The sequence below is a fragment of the Dermacentor andersoni genome, chromosome 1, assembly GCF_023375885.2.
Source record: "Dermacentor andersoni chromosome 1, qqDerAnde1_hic_scaffold, whole genome shotgun sequence".
NCBI classification, from domain to species: Eukaryota; Metazoa; Arthropoda; class Arachnida; order Ixodida; family Ixodidae; genus Dermacentor; species Dermacentor andersoni.
In genome coordinates this window covers 35,411,600-35,429,078 of record NC_092814.1, presented here as the reverse complement: position 1 = coordinate 35,429,078, position 17,479 = coordinate 35,411,600, and the positions used below count along the sequence as shown (strand labels likewise).

Genomic DNA, 17,479 nt, shown 5'->3' with positions numbered 1-17,479 from the left:
TGTTTGCTATACGTGAGCCAGGCTGGTTTACCTTTACGATACACTATCACTTCTCTAACGGAAGCAATCAATCCATGCACGAGCATTCAAACCACGATGCATGATCGCGTCATGCTTTCACTCCATCTTCTATGCAACCCGTGATCAAGGCACCACTTGCTTAAACTAGCATTGCAAACTTCCTGTCGCATAAGTCACAGCGCTTCTATAACACGTATGCCCCGCCGCACAACGGCCATGCCTACTTCCCTCTCACCTGATGCAGTAGTTCTTTAGAATGCGCTCACCGACCACATCGTGACCTGTGCTAACCGCAATAAATTTCGTAAACATCTAACGAATCACTTTCAATAACGTTTCCTTCCCAGTTTTTATAATTTCTATTTCGTTACAAATCCGTCTTACAAGTTTACCTATATTGACACGTGTACTTATATTTAACGGGCGACCACGTTTCGCCGCCTAACAAATGTTATCGCACAGCGCGGGACGCGTCTGCATGTATCCGAAGTTTCTGGAAAGTTATCGATGCTTCTATCCGCTGTCTGTTGTCGCCGAACCTTGTGTTATCTGATTTCATCGCGTGACTCGAATGTTGTAGAACTTTGTGGAAGGCATGCGGGTCCCAACGATTAGTCTGGAACATTCGATGACTGCTGTATAAAAGCCGACGCGCTTGACCCGCTGATCAGATTTTCGACGATCGCCGAGCGGGTTCGCCGCTATCGTTGTGCTATAAGTGTAGCCTGTTTTGTGGGCACGGGTTCACCCAATAAAAGTTAGTTTTGTCGTTCACAGTATTGCTACTGTGTTATTCAACGTCACCCCCACGTGACAATATGTCAACCCTTCCACCTAGTGCACTTTTCGCTTCTGTATGAATGTTGTTTGCTTTTCAAACTTTTTCTTCGCGTGCTTTGCGCTTGTATCAAACTAGCATTCTTTTCTGACTGTTGGCTTTATTTGTATTTGGTTTCTTCTCTTTTTCTCGCAACCACATTTACACGTGTATATTGTATTGCCACTCTAGTGTAATGCCTTCGAGCCTTCAAGGTGAGAATAAATGAAAGTAAATGAAGAGAGGCAAGTTCCTGCAGGCACCTGAAAAGGTGCGGAACCATGCAACGGAACATTACTTGTCCTCACCGGCGACAAAAGCGTCATTCTCAGCGTGAAGTTTCGTTTTCAGATCAGTGGAAATTCACTTGGCACTGCTACCTGGTTTCTGCCCCATGGGACAGAAACCCGGTGACGAATGCCAAACGAGTACAATGAGCTTACAGCCCCCTCTTCCACTCTCGCGCGCATGCGTGTGTGCGTACACACATTTCGACCTCTTCGTATACGTGCACGCCTTCGTGCCTGCGTGGGAGCGCGTGCGTTTCCGCCGCGTCGAAGGCAGCGCGTGGTTTCCATTCGGGGCGCAACCGCACGCGCGTTGCACCAACCGGTGTCGACCGGCGCTTGCGTTCCGTTGGGTGCGCATCCAGAAATAGTTTAGTGCGCGAACGTAAGTTCGTGAATGAACGCTATCACGCTGAAAGCGGCATCGAACGAGGCCGGATGTTTAGGCAATAAGGAAGCGAGCCGGTTTCGCTAACAATGGGCACTGACGTCTCGAAATGCAGCGTGCACAAGCAGCTCTGACTGCCATCATCCCATCAGAATCCCTTTCTTCTTTCTTTTCTTTTTTTTTTGGTTTTTCCAGCCGCAGGCAGCATGGTTCTTTCGGCGGAAGTTACCGTCTAGTTTACCGAAACGCAAGCCTTCGAGTGATCTTGAAAAAACCTTTCAACTCTCTCTCTCTGTTCTTCTTCCCATGTGTCCTAAAGAAGCTGGCGAAGAATGCAAAATGGAAAGGGGGAAGCGCGCACGCGCTGGGTTCGTGTTTCATCTTGCCATTAAAGGCTAAGCATTCATCGGGAGATGGATTCTGTCGGAGATGGTAGATTACCTGAATTTTTTCTTTCGGTGGATATATCTTTTTCTAGGTGAAGTTCCACCGGCTTTCCCAGCTAACTTTTCGTGTCGACCTCACAGCGTTCTTTCGGTGAATATCAGGTTTACTCATTTTGTTTACGTTGAAGTTTGGTTGTGTAACACTGCCGTTCCTGCTCTTCAACATACAGCAGCAACAACTACAGCACGTACACAGAATAAGAGTATCAGAGAAGCAGTCAAGCGAGAGCACTGTTGTAGTTATGTTACATAGTATTGGAGGGCGCCACGGGTGACCCTTGGTTGTATATATACTCCACCACTAATCGAATAAAGCGACTTTCGTTCAGTTAACGTCGTTGGACTTACTTGGGTTGAAGGCCGCTCCGCACATGTCAGCCGGAGGTACAACAGATAGCGACGAGGATGAATAGCATTGGACTTGAATGAGTTCGAAGATCAGCCTGTTTCAGCCAGCATAATTCCTACCAATACCGGGAAAGCCAGTCATCCCATGGAAGCAGTAGCGTAGGCTGTTTGAAAATTATCTGCTGGCCTAAGAAAACAACGTCCACCCAGCTGCAAAGTGCTCTTGTTGCACTGTTTCGGAGTAAAAGGGCAGCGCATTTCCTATGCATTGCCGGAAGCACAGGTGCCGATTTCGACAAGAAAAGAGCAAGACATGGTAGCGAACGAAACGGATGAACCTGACGTTGCATAGGCAAAGCTCGAAGCTTACTTCGTCGCTACAACTAATGTCGTCGTCGAGCGACGGCTGTTCCACCAGGGAGCTCAGTCGCTGGGGGAATCAGTGGATTCATTCGTCACTAACCTTCGTGAGCTGTCGGTTACATGCTACTTGGGTACGCGGGTAGACGACATCATTCGGGATCAACTCGTGGAAAAGACTACACACCGCCAGCGACGGGAGCGGCTACTGCTAGAAGGTTCTGCTCTGGCTTTGCAACATGCACTCGGAATTACCATGGAGGCAACGTCAAAACACTCACTGCAACTTAAACTAGGCACGGATGTGAACGCAGTGGGCCGCCATGCACCATCAACTACGAGACCGGAACGTTCTGCAGCCTTTAGAGCGGTGCCACGCCAGCCACCACCCTCCTCTAGAGTTTGTTGCCGCTGCGGCTCCTCGAGGTACATACCAAGTTCTTCAATGTGCAGAGCCAGAACAATGGCGGGCAATAGGTTTGGCAAAGGGGTCATTTCGAGCGTGTGTGCAGAAGTCAATTAGGGGGCAGGCAACCTTTGGCCATTCGAGAGGTCAAGGACGAAGAGGGAATTCAAGTCATGACAGTTTTTCACCTTGGCCAATGACATACAACAGGAGGGCACGTCAACGTGCAAGTACGCGCTACAACTATTTCGCTGCTCGACACCGGTTCTGCCGTCTCAATTCTGTCTGCAAATGCGTACCAGAAGCTCAATCTCTATACGCTGTTGCAGTCATCTTCGGCCACTCTCTTTGATTTTTCACGCAACCGCATCGCCTTCGCTCCGGTCGTTTTCCGCGACCGCCACGCAGACGTGCGCATTCATGTCGTACCTGAAGGAACGGACATCCTCGGTTTTGGATGCCATCGTCGCCCTCCGTCTGCAAATCAACGGCAGGTTCGTTAATTGCATGCAAATGAGCCATCAAACATGGCTCATTTTTTAGGGGGGGGGGGGGCAATGTAGGTATGTTACATAGTACTGGATGGCGCCACGGGTGACCCTTAGTTGTAAATATAATCCTCCGCTAACCGAATAAAGCGACTTTCGTTCGGCTAACATTGTTGTGCTTACTTGGGCTGAAGGCCTTTCCGTACGTGCCAGCCAGAGATACAATAAGCAAAACGCCATGCGACGATGTGACTATGCACGAATTAAGAGCGAATGCATTTAAGATTCCAATTCATGTAGAATGAGACTTTATGCGTAACATTATGCGAACACAGAGCTCTGGCGAATAATACAGAAAGAAATGACTAGGTACATATGACTAGATTTTACCAGCCATTTCGGATGTATGTCAGGTGGTACAAGCCTTATGTCATTGTATGCTTAGGCGGCCGGCTGACGCGTGCCCTCTCCAGGTGAGAGAAAAAAGCTCTTCACTAGAAGGTAGAGATTTTTACCAGTGTATACAGCCACTGGCATGCTACTCTGTATAGCGAGGGGAACGGGGCTGAAATATTCCAGAGGAGAGTGGAGAAAAGCTTGTGTCTGAAGTCATGTAGGCTGCGTGCCGATCACTTAGCAATAGGAAATTTGCGTTAACAGGCCCCCTTTTCGGGTTAAAGCGGAATTACGGGAAAATATGGCATTCCTTTCCTGCTCAATTTCCATTCTTCACATTCTACCATATAGGAAAAACTTCCGCGTTGTAAAAGTAGGAGAGAGATACAAGCCTTAACGATATTCTGCAGACGTTAGCCGGGCTGGTCGCCTGACATGCTACTGCTGCTGCTGGGTGTTGATTAGGATATACACTGTGGTAAACACTTAAACGGAACACACACATAATACACTGTAGAGATATTCACAAAGTGTCGCCTTTATATCATTTGCACGCACAGTTGTAGTTATATATATATGCGCCATCTGCATACGATATTACTGGACAACATGAGTCATAATTACAGTTTCGTTTGAACTCGAAGATGTGTACGCCCGCGTGTGTTTTTTTCTTGTGTGTGTGTGTGTGTGTGTGTGTGTGTGTGTGTGTGTGTGTGTGTGTGTGTGTGTGTGTGTGTGTGTGCGTGTGCGTGTGCGTGTGTGTGTGTGTGTGTGTGTGTGTGTGTGTGTGTGTGTGTGTGTGTTTCCCTTCACCTTTATCTTACTCATTGTTGTCATCACCGTCAGTCTATATTTATGTCCACTGCAGGACAAAGGCCTCTTCCTGCGATCTCAGATTACGCCTGTCTTGTGCTAGCTGATGCCAACTTGCGCCTGCAAATTTTCAAACTTCATTTCCCCACCTAGTTTTCTGCCGTCCTCAACTGCCCTTCCCTTCCCTTGGCACCTTTTTTTCTTATAATCCGCCGGTCATCTACCCTACGCATTACATGGCCTGCCAAGCGCCATTTTTCCCGCATAATGTCAGCTAGAAAATCGGCTATCCCCGTTTTCTCTCTGATCCACACCGCTTTCTCCCTGTGTCTTAACGTCACGCCCAACATTTTTCGTTCCATAGCTCTTTGCGCGGTCCTCAACTTGTTCTAGAGCAAGGTTTGACTACGGGCTAGTTGGAATTCCATGTTATAAATCGTCACTTACAGCGCAAACATAGACGGAGGACAAAAAGGACGACGTAGACAAGCGCTGTCTTCCAACTGATTTTTATTTTCAGAAACAAACGTATATACCCTAAAACACCAAGACAAAAGCGCCCTCTAGAAGCAACAACCCGACATGAGAATGCATTCAGAATTTTACCTAAGATGAACGAGAGCGCATGTGAGATCTTAGGAAACCCAGTTCTTTTTCTGTTAGTGCGATAGATGGCTTACTAACCGAGTCGCCATCGGTAATCGCTGCTGCTTCAATGATAATTCTGGTAGTTTCATTGGGATGCCTAGCCAAGATGGTCGTCTCCTCAAAAATTGGGACGCAGCCGCATTGTGCGCAGTGAACCCCTAGGAAGCCTTCCCGCCCTTTGCGAACTTTATTGCTGTGTTCTTGTAACCTAACGTTGATACATCATAGGAAGAAGTTTACAGGTTGTTCGAAAGGTATAGTGTATAAGATTCCCCTGAAATGTGGTAGGTCTTATATAGGACAGACTGGTAGATGTATCAACGTTAGGTTACAAGAACACAGCAATAAAGTTCGCAAAGGGCGGGAAGGCTTCCTAGGGGTTCACTGCGCACAATGCGGCTGCGTCCCAATTTTTGAGGAGACGACCATCTTGGCTAGGCATCCCAATGAAACTACCAGAATTATCATTGAAGCAGCAGCGATTGCCGATGGCGACTCGGTTAGTAAGCCATCTATCGCACTAACAGAAAAAGAACTGGGTTTCCTGAGATTGCACATGCGCTCTCGTTCATCTTAGGTAAAATTCTGAATGCATTCTCATGTCGGGTTGTTGCTTCTAGAGGGCGCTTTTGTCTTGGTGTTTTAGGGTATATACGTTTGTTTCTGAAAATAAAAATCAGTTGGAAGACAGCGCTTGTCTACGTCGTCCTTTTTGTCCTCCGTCTATGTTTGCGCTGTAAGTGACGATTTATAACATTGTTCTAGAGCTTCTATGTTAACCTCCAAGTTTCTGGTCTATATGTTAGCACCGGTATAATGCAATGATTGTAAACTTTTCTTTTCAACGACAGTCATAGGATTGGGTAATGCCCGCCGTATGAACTCCAACCTATTTTATTCTGCTGTAAATTTTCTTCTCATGATCAAGCTCCTCTGTGACTAAGTGGCCTACTCCTCTCTCTGATGCCGAATGCCCTGATGGTAAATAAATAAATAGTAAACGTACTCCTGCAGAGACTCTAAACCTGACTGGCGATCATGAATTCTTGTTCCATTACCAGGCTACTGAGCATTACCTTTGTATTCTGCATAGTAATCTTCAATCCCACTCTTACACTTTCTCGGCTAAGATCCTCGATCATTTTTTTGCAATTCGTCCCCAGTGTTGCTGAACAGGACAATTTCATCTGCAAGCCGAAAGTCGCTGAGATATCTACCGTTGACCCTCATTCTTAAGCTTTCCCAGTTTGATAGCTTGAATACTACTTCTAAGAATGCCGTGAATAGCGTTGGTGAGATTGTGTCTCCTTGCCTGACTGCTTTCTTAAATGGTAATTTTCTGCATTTCTTGTGGAGAACCAAGGTAGCTGTGAAACCTTTATAGATATTTCCCAAGATATTCACGTAGACGTCTTGTACTCCTTGGTTACGCAATACCTCTATGATTGCTGGTGTCTTAACTGAATCAAATGCTTTTTCATAATTTATGAAAGCCATATAGAGAGGTTGGTTGTACCACGTAGATTTGTCGATTACCTGATTCACTTTAGGATATCCGTTTCTGAAGCCAGCCTGTGGGTTGTTCGAAGTCAAGTGTTGCCTTGACTCTATTTCAAGTTATCTTGGCGAGTATGTTATACAATACTGAAAGCAAGCTAATGCGCCTATAATTATTCACTTCTTTAACATCTCCCTTCTTATGAATTAGTATAACCTTAGCATTCTTCCAGCTTTCTGGTACACTTGAAGTCGTGAGGCGTTGCGTGTAAAGGGCCTCGTGTTTCTCAAGCACGGTATATCGTCCATACTTGATTAAATGGACTGTTATTCCATCTTGGCCTGCCGCTTTTCCCTGAGTCATGTCGTGCAAGGCCCTTCTAACTTCATCACTAGTTATAGAAGAAGCCTCTGTATCCTGTTCATCACTACTTCGAATGAAGGTAGCGTGGCTGCTATGGGTGCTGTACAGGTCAGTATATAATTCTTCTGCTGCTTTTATTATATCATCGAAATTGCTGATGACAATACCCTTCTTACCTTTCAGTGCGCACATCTTCTCTTGTCCTATGCTTATCCTTCTCACGTGTCGTTACTTATTCACTCGTGGAAGCCAGACGATCCCGAAGGAGAAGCGCAACAATCCGAAGATGCAAGTTGCCGGAATGGGGATGCCGAAATGCATGTGCGGAGTTACAAGCAACGATGGCGTTCCGCACGTCTGCATATATAGTCGTGCCGGATCAGCAAGGGTCAGGGCCACGAATGTTGCGGCAAAGGGTCCCTCAGGTTGTTTCACCACGTAATGAGACCATAGAAAGTTTGTTCGCCAAGGAGGCAATGAAGATTGGCTCCGGTAGCGACGGAAGACAAGGTCAGTCTGGTAAATTATAGGTATACAACATTAAAGACCACATTAACAAAGCAAAACACATCGAGGAAGGCGTGGCTGATAGGATGTAGTAGACGAAACTCATCAAAAGCAGCGACCCCGTATTGCAATTGGACATAGCTAACGGAAGAAGTGTTGTGTGTGCGTGCGATTACATTCTTTTCCCTTGCTCCATCTGCATTACCACGAGTGTTCGGCCTTGTTGTTATGGCAGTTCTAAAAAAAAAAGACTGTTGTTTAGCGCAAGTACATATCAAGAAGAAAGAGCGCTCTCTCTTATGAATCCTTTGTTATCCACCTACTTGTGCCTGACAAACGTTTTTCAAAACAATTCATCTGTATTATTCTTCCCAATATCAACCATTATTATTATTATTATTATTATTATTATTATTATTATTAGTCAGACTGTGTTCATTGTAAATGTGCGCCTATTCCATACGTGGATTGTGTGAAATATCTCGGAATCTATTTCGATAGTAATTTATCTTGGCAACATCACTTATCACTTATTTGTTCTAAACTGAGGTCAGTAGCGTGGCTGTTGTTTAATATCAAGAGTATTGCACCCTTGTCTGTAAAAAAGATTATAGCACATGCACTAGGTTACAGTGTGTTGAGGTACGGCATTACAGTCTTTGGCTTTTGTTCTGATCGTTGGAGATGCAGGGTAGACCGGATTATAAAAAAACATTCTTGGAAATGTTGCATACAATTCCCCAATAGTAACATCTGCAAATATCTTCCGTGAACTTGGTCTACCGAACTTCCATTCATTACTTATAGAAACAGTTGTCGTTAAACATTTCTGGAATTCCGCTTTCAAACAAAAAAGTGCCGCCGCAAGGGAGCTTAGAAAACATGTCCGTTATGTAGTTCCGCGTTCAGCCACGCGGTATGGCGCGGCCAGACGCTGTCCTTATGTGCCTGACATATTTAACAAATTTCCAGAAGAAATTTTTAACGCGACATCAAAAAGCACGCTCAAACACTTCTTAAAGCAGCTACAGTAAAATTAACCTCTTGTACATTTTCTTTTTTTGCATCGCAATATTTACCTCTTCAATTTTATTATATGTAGATAACCAAATGTTATCCTGTTCTTTTCAATTTTTTGCCATTCGTTTTATTTTTTTATTTTTTTTTGTCATGTCTCATCAATTTATGTATATTTTTTTGCCTTGTCCATCATATTCATTGGCACGGTCCTACAAGCCAACTCCGGCTTAGACCGGCCTGCTTGTGTTGTTTTGCATATTGTGTGGCAATAAACATTATTATTATTATTATTATTATTATTATTATTATTATTATCATTATTATTATTATTATTATTATTATTATTATTATTATTATTATTATTATTATTATTATTATTATTATTATTATTATTATTATTATTATTATTATTATTCATAGCCAAGCCCTCTCAGATATACCTGATCTCGCTTCTCTACAGTCAAGACTTATTAAATCCGACCTTTTGTTCCTATTTAAGGTGGTCCATGGGGCACTATAAGTTGTCCAACGATTCTTGATCATGTGCAATTTTCCGTGCCGCAAAAATGTTGGGCGCGAGGACATACGGTAGTGCCATTTCCCGGTAGCGCGCTGCTGACGTGCTACGAGGGATAACACGGCGCGCTGCTCATAGTTTGACTGCCAGCGCTCAAATAAGCCACCACCCGGACGCCCTCATGCACACTTCTGTAACTGGCTCCGGAACAGGGGAAATTATCAACTCGCAAATGAATGCTCCTGGGAAAAGTGCAAACACACGCCTTATCTTCGCAATATACAATGCTCGGCCACTGTGTGCTGTCGTTGCAATGGATTTCGCAGAGCCGGCTCTTTTGCATCAGAGAAGCAATAAAATATATTTGTACTATATATGTTGTCTGTAATATCGCAGCCATTGCCTTCTCAACGCAGCAATCATACGAATTCTTAGCTAGCGATTGCACATGCACACGTACGCTATCGCGCGATATTTCCATTTCGATTTGGTTATTCGCTTGTCGAAATTGCAAAGTAAAAACCGAGACATAGTGAAGTCACATCTGCCTGGAATAAATCTTGATACAAGCGTCATTTTCGGGACGTATGCCCCAAATGCACTAAAATATTCATCGGCGTTACGTTTCTTATCGTTCCAAATTCTTATAGGGAGGCTCTTGTGAATGAAACCTTTAAGAGCAACGCCAATACATTTTGCACCACATCTGGAGACACAAATGTCAGTCAGTTTAAACACTAGATTTAAGATTTCGACTCAGCAGGCGTGACGTGACCACCGCTCAATTTTGCAATTTCAACTTCTAGCACAGTGAACAATTAAAAATATAATCAGCGCATCTTTTTAAATATAGCTACCTGGGCATTCAGATTTTCCTTGAAAGAAATGCTCGCCTTTTCAGATAAGCGATCTGAACGCCAAACTGCGCTTTTTAAGAACATCTTCGCTATACCTAAATAAATAAATCGGCAAATCGCGGTATACAAGGTGATCATTTTTAAGTTTTATGGAACTTTCGAAAATAGCCTGTTGCAGATAACATAATTCTAGTCCTTGAGCTGAATTATTCAGAGAGGCGGACATTAACTGCACGAGAAATTTATACACATATTCAACTAATTAGCAAAAATTGACTAATTATGTTTTGAATTAATTATATTATGGCACATAATGCAGTTTGCGAATTACGAATTGTAGCCGGTTAGTTTAGAAGGCGTATTCACTTGGAAATAATTTCCAGAATGAAGCCAGTTTGGAGAAATGCGCTGCCAATTTTGCCCCAAAAATGCGGTGCTTTTCCACTTAGTTTTTTAAAGAAAGCCCTTTTTCATGCATTCAAGCACGAAATTAAGTGGAACGCCCATGTATTTCATTCAAAAATACGGGAATTGGTATCTCGAAACTGGTGTCATCCTCGAAATTCATTCCAAGTGAATACGTCTTGGATGCTCACCGCGTACAATTTGCAAATTGCAATATGTGCCGTAAAGTAATTTACTAAGAAGTTCATCAGTGAATTTTTAGGGGGAAGCCTTAATTGGCTCGTTGTAATGGCTCATACCCGAAAAAAGCAGCGTTAGTCGAATGGTTCAAAAATGTCATCGTCACGTCGAGTGGATAAACAAAAGTTGACGAGTGGTACAAAAAAATATCATCATGAGCAATGGCTCATACCCGAAAAGAAAAACATAACATAATCTGGAATGACTCATACCCGCGCAAGCAAGCAAAGACTTAATGGCTGAATATGAATGAAGACACGAAAGAAAAAGAACGGAGGAAAGAAAGAAAAGAAACACCAACATCAGAAATGGCTCACAACCCCCCCCCCCCCCCCTCCTCATATGCAAGCAAACACGGAATGGCTGAATATGAAAGAATAAACTAATAAAGGAAAGGATGAAAGAAAACGAAATAAAGAACGGACGAAATAACAAAGAAAGAAAGAGTTAAAGAAGAAAAGACGGAAATAAAGAAAGAACGAAAGACACAACGAAATAACCTTCAGGAAGTGCATTAGATGCTCGCATGTGCCGCTGAGGAAATCGACTTACAGCGCCGATATGTTCACTTTGCAATGCAGCTCGTTATATGTTGCAAGCAATCTGACCCCTCCGATCAGATCCCTTTATGCATTACCACGTGTGCAGCAGGCTTTCGCCTTCAGGTGTTGCAGGAGTGTAACATGCTGCTGATTTTTGTTACTTAGTTGAATATGTGTTTCGATTTCTCGTGCTAGTAATTTCCGCCGCTTCGAATATAAGATACATATGTACGAATAAGAGGAAAGGAAACGGAGAAGCACGATTTTTATTAGTCATATTATACACATATTTATATGAAAATATATATTCATATAATATCCTATATATCATATTCATTACTATTATTATTATTACTAGTAGCAGTAGTAGTAGCATTTGGAACAAGCAAAGAAACAAGATTCGGCAGCGACACTTACGACCGCTTGCGTATGGGAATGCGAAAGCGTTATAGACCCACTGGTGAGCTGTGTTTGCCGCGCAAGCTCTCGCCTGCGTTCTAACTGCGCGCCTCGATGAGGCCGAATCGAAACGCGCCGTCTCAACGCGCTCACTTGCACGCGAGGAGTTCGTAATGGAAGGACGACTCAAAGCCGTTCAATTGGACAATGATGCTTTTTATTTCATACACTCATTTTATGCCCACATGCCCTGGCGCCCCCTCCTTCCCATTGGCTGCGCCGTCACGTGTGCAGTGACGCACGCACTAGGCACGCCTTTAGTCGGCTAGGACAGGTTGAGCCGATGTGGCGTCGGGGAAGCGTGCTCGTCGCACACCTCGGAGGCCCGGGCTCGATTCCCACCCAGACCGAGATTATCTTTTCAGAGCCGTTGATTGACTTTGTTTAGAGAAACCACCCTGACAATTTTGACATCGAGCATTTTGTGACGTGTGCTTACTCTGAGCCGTCGGCCATTTTCGGTACCATCTTTCGGTCACACCGACTACGCCGACGGATTTTCGCGTAATGGGCCATAAAATCCTTTCGCATTAAAATACAATATTGTTAGCGAACGCTTCCGGAGCTGTTTTAAAGTAATTTTCCTATGCAGCTGGTGACTCGGTCGCCTACGGGGACATGCGATAGCCCTTCGCAGCGGTTCAATCTTCGTGAATTCTCTTTGATGTCTTTATGACAGGTGAGCTGCGAACCACAGCATCGCTGAGGCTTCCCTGGCGGAGCTTTCGTAGGCAGAGAAGCCGACGAAGCAGCTCTGGCCACGTGATACTTCATGCCACGTCACGTCGACTGCAGCGCCAGCCTTCCAGTGGTATCTGGAAGGCAGCATTCTAGGCAGCATTCTGTGTTCTACTGTGTGGCCTTCTTGCAGCGCTCATTGTCCTATGACTCGACCACCAAAAAACATGAAATAAATATTCATGTTTGGGAGTCGATTCCCTGTGTTTTTCTTCTTCCCTATTTTTTCTCTACCTCACATTTTTAGGTTTTCCACATTTGTCTAATCTGTACTGTGTATAACTTCTTACGTGCAGCAGTATGAAAGATCCGTAGCGGTTTCTGTGTAGTATAGTAAACATTTGATTGATTGATTGATTGATTGATTGATTGATTGATTGATTGATTGATTGATTGATTGATTGATTGATTGATTGATTGATTGATTGATTGATTGATTGATTGATTGATTGATTGATTGATCTTGTCGTTCTGGAAGATCGAAATAGTAGTATAGCCAGCTGTTGCAACCCCACCATGACCAACTTTCATTATGTTGGCAGTGTGTTCAATGGAGCTGGTTGGTTCATCTTTAGAATAAAAACAGGAACAGCGCAACACAGGACGAGCGAGTAAAATGCACAGGACAGAGTGCTGTTATGTTATTTTCGCTATATAAAAAAATGCACTGGCGTTCTGCTGAGCGTAAGCGTAAAAATGAAGGCCCAAGTGTCAGTTCTTTAATTTCGCGTTGAAACCCCGACGCCAGTACGTCAGTGCGATGTCACGGATTTCAAAGTATCTTTAAGTATTCGAGCCGTGTGGGCTCCTCGAAAGTTCCCGAAACTCACCCTGTTCGTTACAATGCAGTTCGTCTTTAGCACTAAAGAACGAACTAGGCTGGCCTGTAGTAGACGCTGTCAAAATCCATGACGTCGCGGCGCGCTGGTGCGGCAATTTTAAGGCGGCGTCGCTACCTGTATTTCGTTTTTGTGCTTTTCCTGGCTTACCAAGCGTGTTTTCGCGATAACAGAGGTGTGTTTGGTATTGTGGAAGCGTAATTCACGAATACAGAAGAAATATTTCTTTTTCTCTTTAGCGTCCCTTTAAGGGTTTGAACCTGAACGAAGAAGGCGTATTATACGTCATGCATGTGAACGACTACTATGCGTGAAGATCATAGGCGCGCATTGCAGCTATTACCCACGCATAAAATGGCTGCATCTATTCCTCCTCATACCGATCCTCTCATGGTCCCTGCCTAACTAGGGACACAATGCGTTCTCACGGTGCGTCAGGGGATGGATGTGATCGGAGACATGCGAACTGCTTGTTGTGATAAAGCCGGCCGTCGGAAGCGAGCGAAATACGAACAGCGAATAGGTGTGCGCGGGAACGCGTCCTGCGCAGGCGGCCCAACGTATCGGCTGTCAGGTCGGCGAGAGCTCTGGGAACGGCCAGACAACAATGTTCAGACGGTCTGCCCATCGCGAAGCACCCAGGTGTGCCTTCCCAAGATGCCCACCACCGATGACGATAGGGCAGCGATGAGCACCCATGGTATGGTCGTATGATTTCCATCTGCCACTACTCAGTATTTGTTCTTCCTTTAAGGCACAGCTTTTACCGGGAGCGCCGGCCTTCTTGTCACCTCTAGGGCAAAATGAAGCAGACAGGGTGCGCAAGCGTGCGGTAGGGTGCGTAGGGAAATAGGTAGCAGCCTCGCAATCTCGGCTGGCAACGTCACCAACAGGCAAAGTAAAAAAATTGCCAAGTTCCGTTCCCACTTTCTGTTTGTACTACCATAGAAGTTGTGCCGAGGTCAACGAGATTCGCGTGACAAGTTGGTTTGTTTTAAGCCATATTGGTAAACGAGCATTAAAGCGAAGTAACTTCCCACTCAGACTAGCAAGACAAACGTGATGCGACACCACTGCGCTCAGGTAATGGGGAACGTCACGCTCATTTCGTGAAACAGTTCTTAGTACATCGGCATCTGTGAAATCATCTACTGATTGCTCAATATGTCTTACGTGGAGGCTGTTAATTAAACTTCGATCGGAGTTTTTCCAAAGTCTGTTGCCACTTTGTGGAGCCAAGATGTTGGGTCGCTCTCGCTGCAGCCAGTCATGGATTCCTTTTGATTACCCACATGCTTTTAATCTCGGTTTATAGATCAATGATGAGAGTATCTTTAATTCTTCCGTAACTTTTTTCATTATTTTATTATTTCGATTAGGGCTTGCCATATGGCGCAATGTTTGACACGTGTGATATTTTTGCTGTAAGACCTATGCTGTGCATGAATTCAAGATGTATTTTGTGGTATCTGTTATGTACCTAACGATCTGTACAACAAAGGCCCGCTTGCAGAAGGTGGCGGGAGCGTTTCGCATATAAGCCTGGTAATCCATGTTATAAGTCCCAGGCGTCTGGTTCCGTCCCTGGCAAGGGACATTTTGATATGTTGCATCCAGTGGAAAGTGCCGCTAGTTCGGAGTACAGGTATCAGCTTGTTTAAGGGCTACCAGGCTCGCGGCTTCCAAAGCACTATACTTCCGCCGCCCTGATCAGAAGAGGGAGCACCAAGGAGGTGGTGGAGCGGGGGAGGCGGGAAGATATTTACGGGCACGGAGTAGGGTGAGGGATGGAGGAAAAAATGAGTCGGTTCATGCATAGCGACTTCCTCATCCTCTGCGTCTCTTTCAGCATTCGTTTTAACTACTACGGAGCTATGGAACACGAATCAACACAGGCTGCCTACTGCCCTATAACGTGCACGGTTGCCCCAGTTCGGTAACGAATTTTCAATGAAGCGAACGTGCGCTGAGAAACGGCCACTCTTGTTAAGCGACGTCTGTGGCCAGTAGTATGCAAGAGGGAAGAACTCTTTCTCCGACCCCTATTCTGTTCGGCTGCCGATGCTCATGAATAATCAATTAACAAATCCCCACTGCGCGGACGGGTGCCGCTTTTCTTCGCTGTAAATCTTCCCGCGCATGAGGACCAGCCGTCACCGCGAATAATAGTTAAACATTCACGTCTGTAGCCACATTGGCGATAAGTGCCGAGAGCGCTTGAAGCGGAAAGAAAAGCCTAACTTTGGAGGAGGGGCGAGGGGTGGGGAGAGAGAAAGTGAAACAGTTCAGCAGTTTTAGAGAACTTGTGTACGGGAGTCGCGCTGCCTGTATGTGAAATGTGGAGTTCTATTTTAACTGCTACCATCTGGAAAACGTAATCCTATGCTTTTCCGATGCCTCCTTTTCTTTTCAGAAACCCCTCAAAGAATCACTTGCTTGCGCGATGTCGTCTGGTGTCTCAGCTAAAATTTCGCAAACAAGGTGAAGTTTCCGGTAATTGCGGAGGTGTTGGTATAGGCGCTTCTGGCAGCAGTGAACTGGACATAAGCGCGGTATTAAGTGAAACTAAATACGCAACCCGTGCAGCTGGTCCTTCGTCGTAAGTCGCGTACCTGCATGCGGGCTGTTGTATGCATAGTACTTTAAACGCGAAATGCCTCTTTGCTCAATCGTGCACCGTTTGTCGTTGAAAAACATTAGGAATCAAGTCAAAGTCATTAATTTCCAACAGAATTCATGCGTTCTCCGTACAGTAGATACTTCGCTCACCGGCGCCACCGGGGATTAAACACAGGCTTCTATAAGGTCAGATGTACGCAGATCAGTTGGGAGCTATTAGCATTCACTTCAGAGTTGTCTCCAGACGTTTCACCTAACTACAAACTGGCGGCTCTTTATACGAAGTGTCTATCGACTGAAAAGGTCCCAGAAAACTGGAAGAACGCAAACAATATACTAATCCACAAAAAGGGAGACATTAAAGAATTGAAAAATTATAGGCCCATTACCTTACCCCCAGTATTATATAAAACATTTGCCAAAATAATCTCCAATAGAATAAGGGCAACACTGGACTTTAGTCAACCAAGGGAACAGGCTGGCTTCAGGAAGGGATGCTCTACAATGGATCACATCCATGTCATTAATCAGGTTATCGAGAAATTCGCAGAGTACAATAAGCCTCTCTATATGGCTTTCATAGATTACGAATAAGCATTTGATTCAGTAGAGATACCAGCAGTCATAGAGGAATTACGTAATCAAGGAGTACAGAACGCTTACGTAAATACCTTGGAAAATATCTATAGAGGTTCTACAGCTACCTTAATTCTACGCAATAAAAGCAGGAAGACACCTATAAAGAAAGGGATCAGACAGGGAGACACAACTACTCCAATGCTATTCACTGTGTGCTTGGAAGAAGTATTCGAGCAATTAAACTGTGAAGGCTTAGGAGTAAAGATCAACGGCGAATATCTCAGCAACCTTCGGTTTGCCGATGATATTATTCTATTCAGCAACAATGCAGACGAGTTACAACAAATGATTGAGGACCTTAACAGAGAGAGTGTAAGAGTGGGGTGGAAGATTAATATGCAGAAGACAAAGATAATTATGAATAGCCGGGCAAAGGAACAAGAGTTCAGGATCACCAGTCAGCCTCTAGATTCAGTGCAGGAGCACGTTTACCTATGTCAATTAATCATAGGGAACCCTGATCATGAGAAGGAAATTCATAGAAGAATAAAAATGGGTTGGATCGCATACGGCAGACATTGTCAGCTCTTGACTGGAACCTTATCATTATCATTGAAAAGGAAGGTGTACAATCAGTGCATTTTGCCAGTGCTGACATATGGGGCAGAGACTTGGAGACTGACAAAGAAGCTTGAGAACAAGTTAAGGACCGCGCAAAGAGCGATGGAACGAAGATTGCTAGGCATAACGTTAAGAGACAGAAAGAGAAAGGTTTGGATCAGAGAGCAAACGGGTGGGCAGGTCATGTAATGCGCCGGTTAGATAACCGTTGTACCACTAGGGTTACAGAATGGGTGCCAAGAGAAGCGAAACGCGCT

At 44.6% G+C, this 17,479-nt stretch overlaps 1 protein-coding gene and 1 long non-coding RNA gene across 3 annotated transcripts in view; both read left to right on the top strand.

The window, feature by feature from the left end:
• LOC129380429 (uncharacterized) overlaps positions 1 to 12,756 on the top strand; it is a 109,243-nt gene extending 96,487 nt beyond the window's left edge. The window contains exon 4 of the long non-coding RNA XR_008608441.1: positions 12,506 to 12,756. This is a non-coding gene — a long non-coding RNA (uncharacterized lncRNA). The remainder of the gene's footprint in view (positions 1 to 12,505) is intronic.
• A 1,186-nt stretch (positions 12,757 to 13,942) lies between these two features.
• The window catches only part of LOC126545779 (uncharacterized), a 153,288-nt gene continuing 149,751 nt past the window's right edge, over positions 13,943 to 17,479 (top strand). For both annotated transcript variants that reach the window (XM_050193775.2, XM_050193773.2), the window contains exon 1: positions 13,943 to 14,103. In XM_050193775.2, coding sequence (XP_050049732.1) covers positions 14,061 to 14,103 — 43 coding nt within the window. In that variant the 5' untranslated portion in view covers positions 13,943 to 14,060. The remainder of the gene's footprint in view (positions 14,104 to 17,479) is intronic.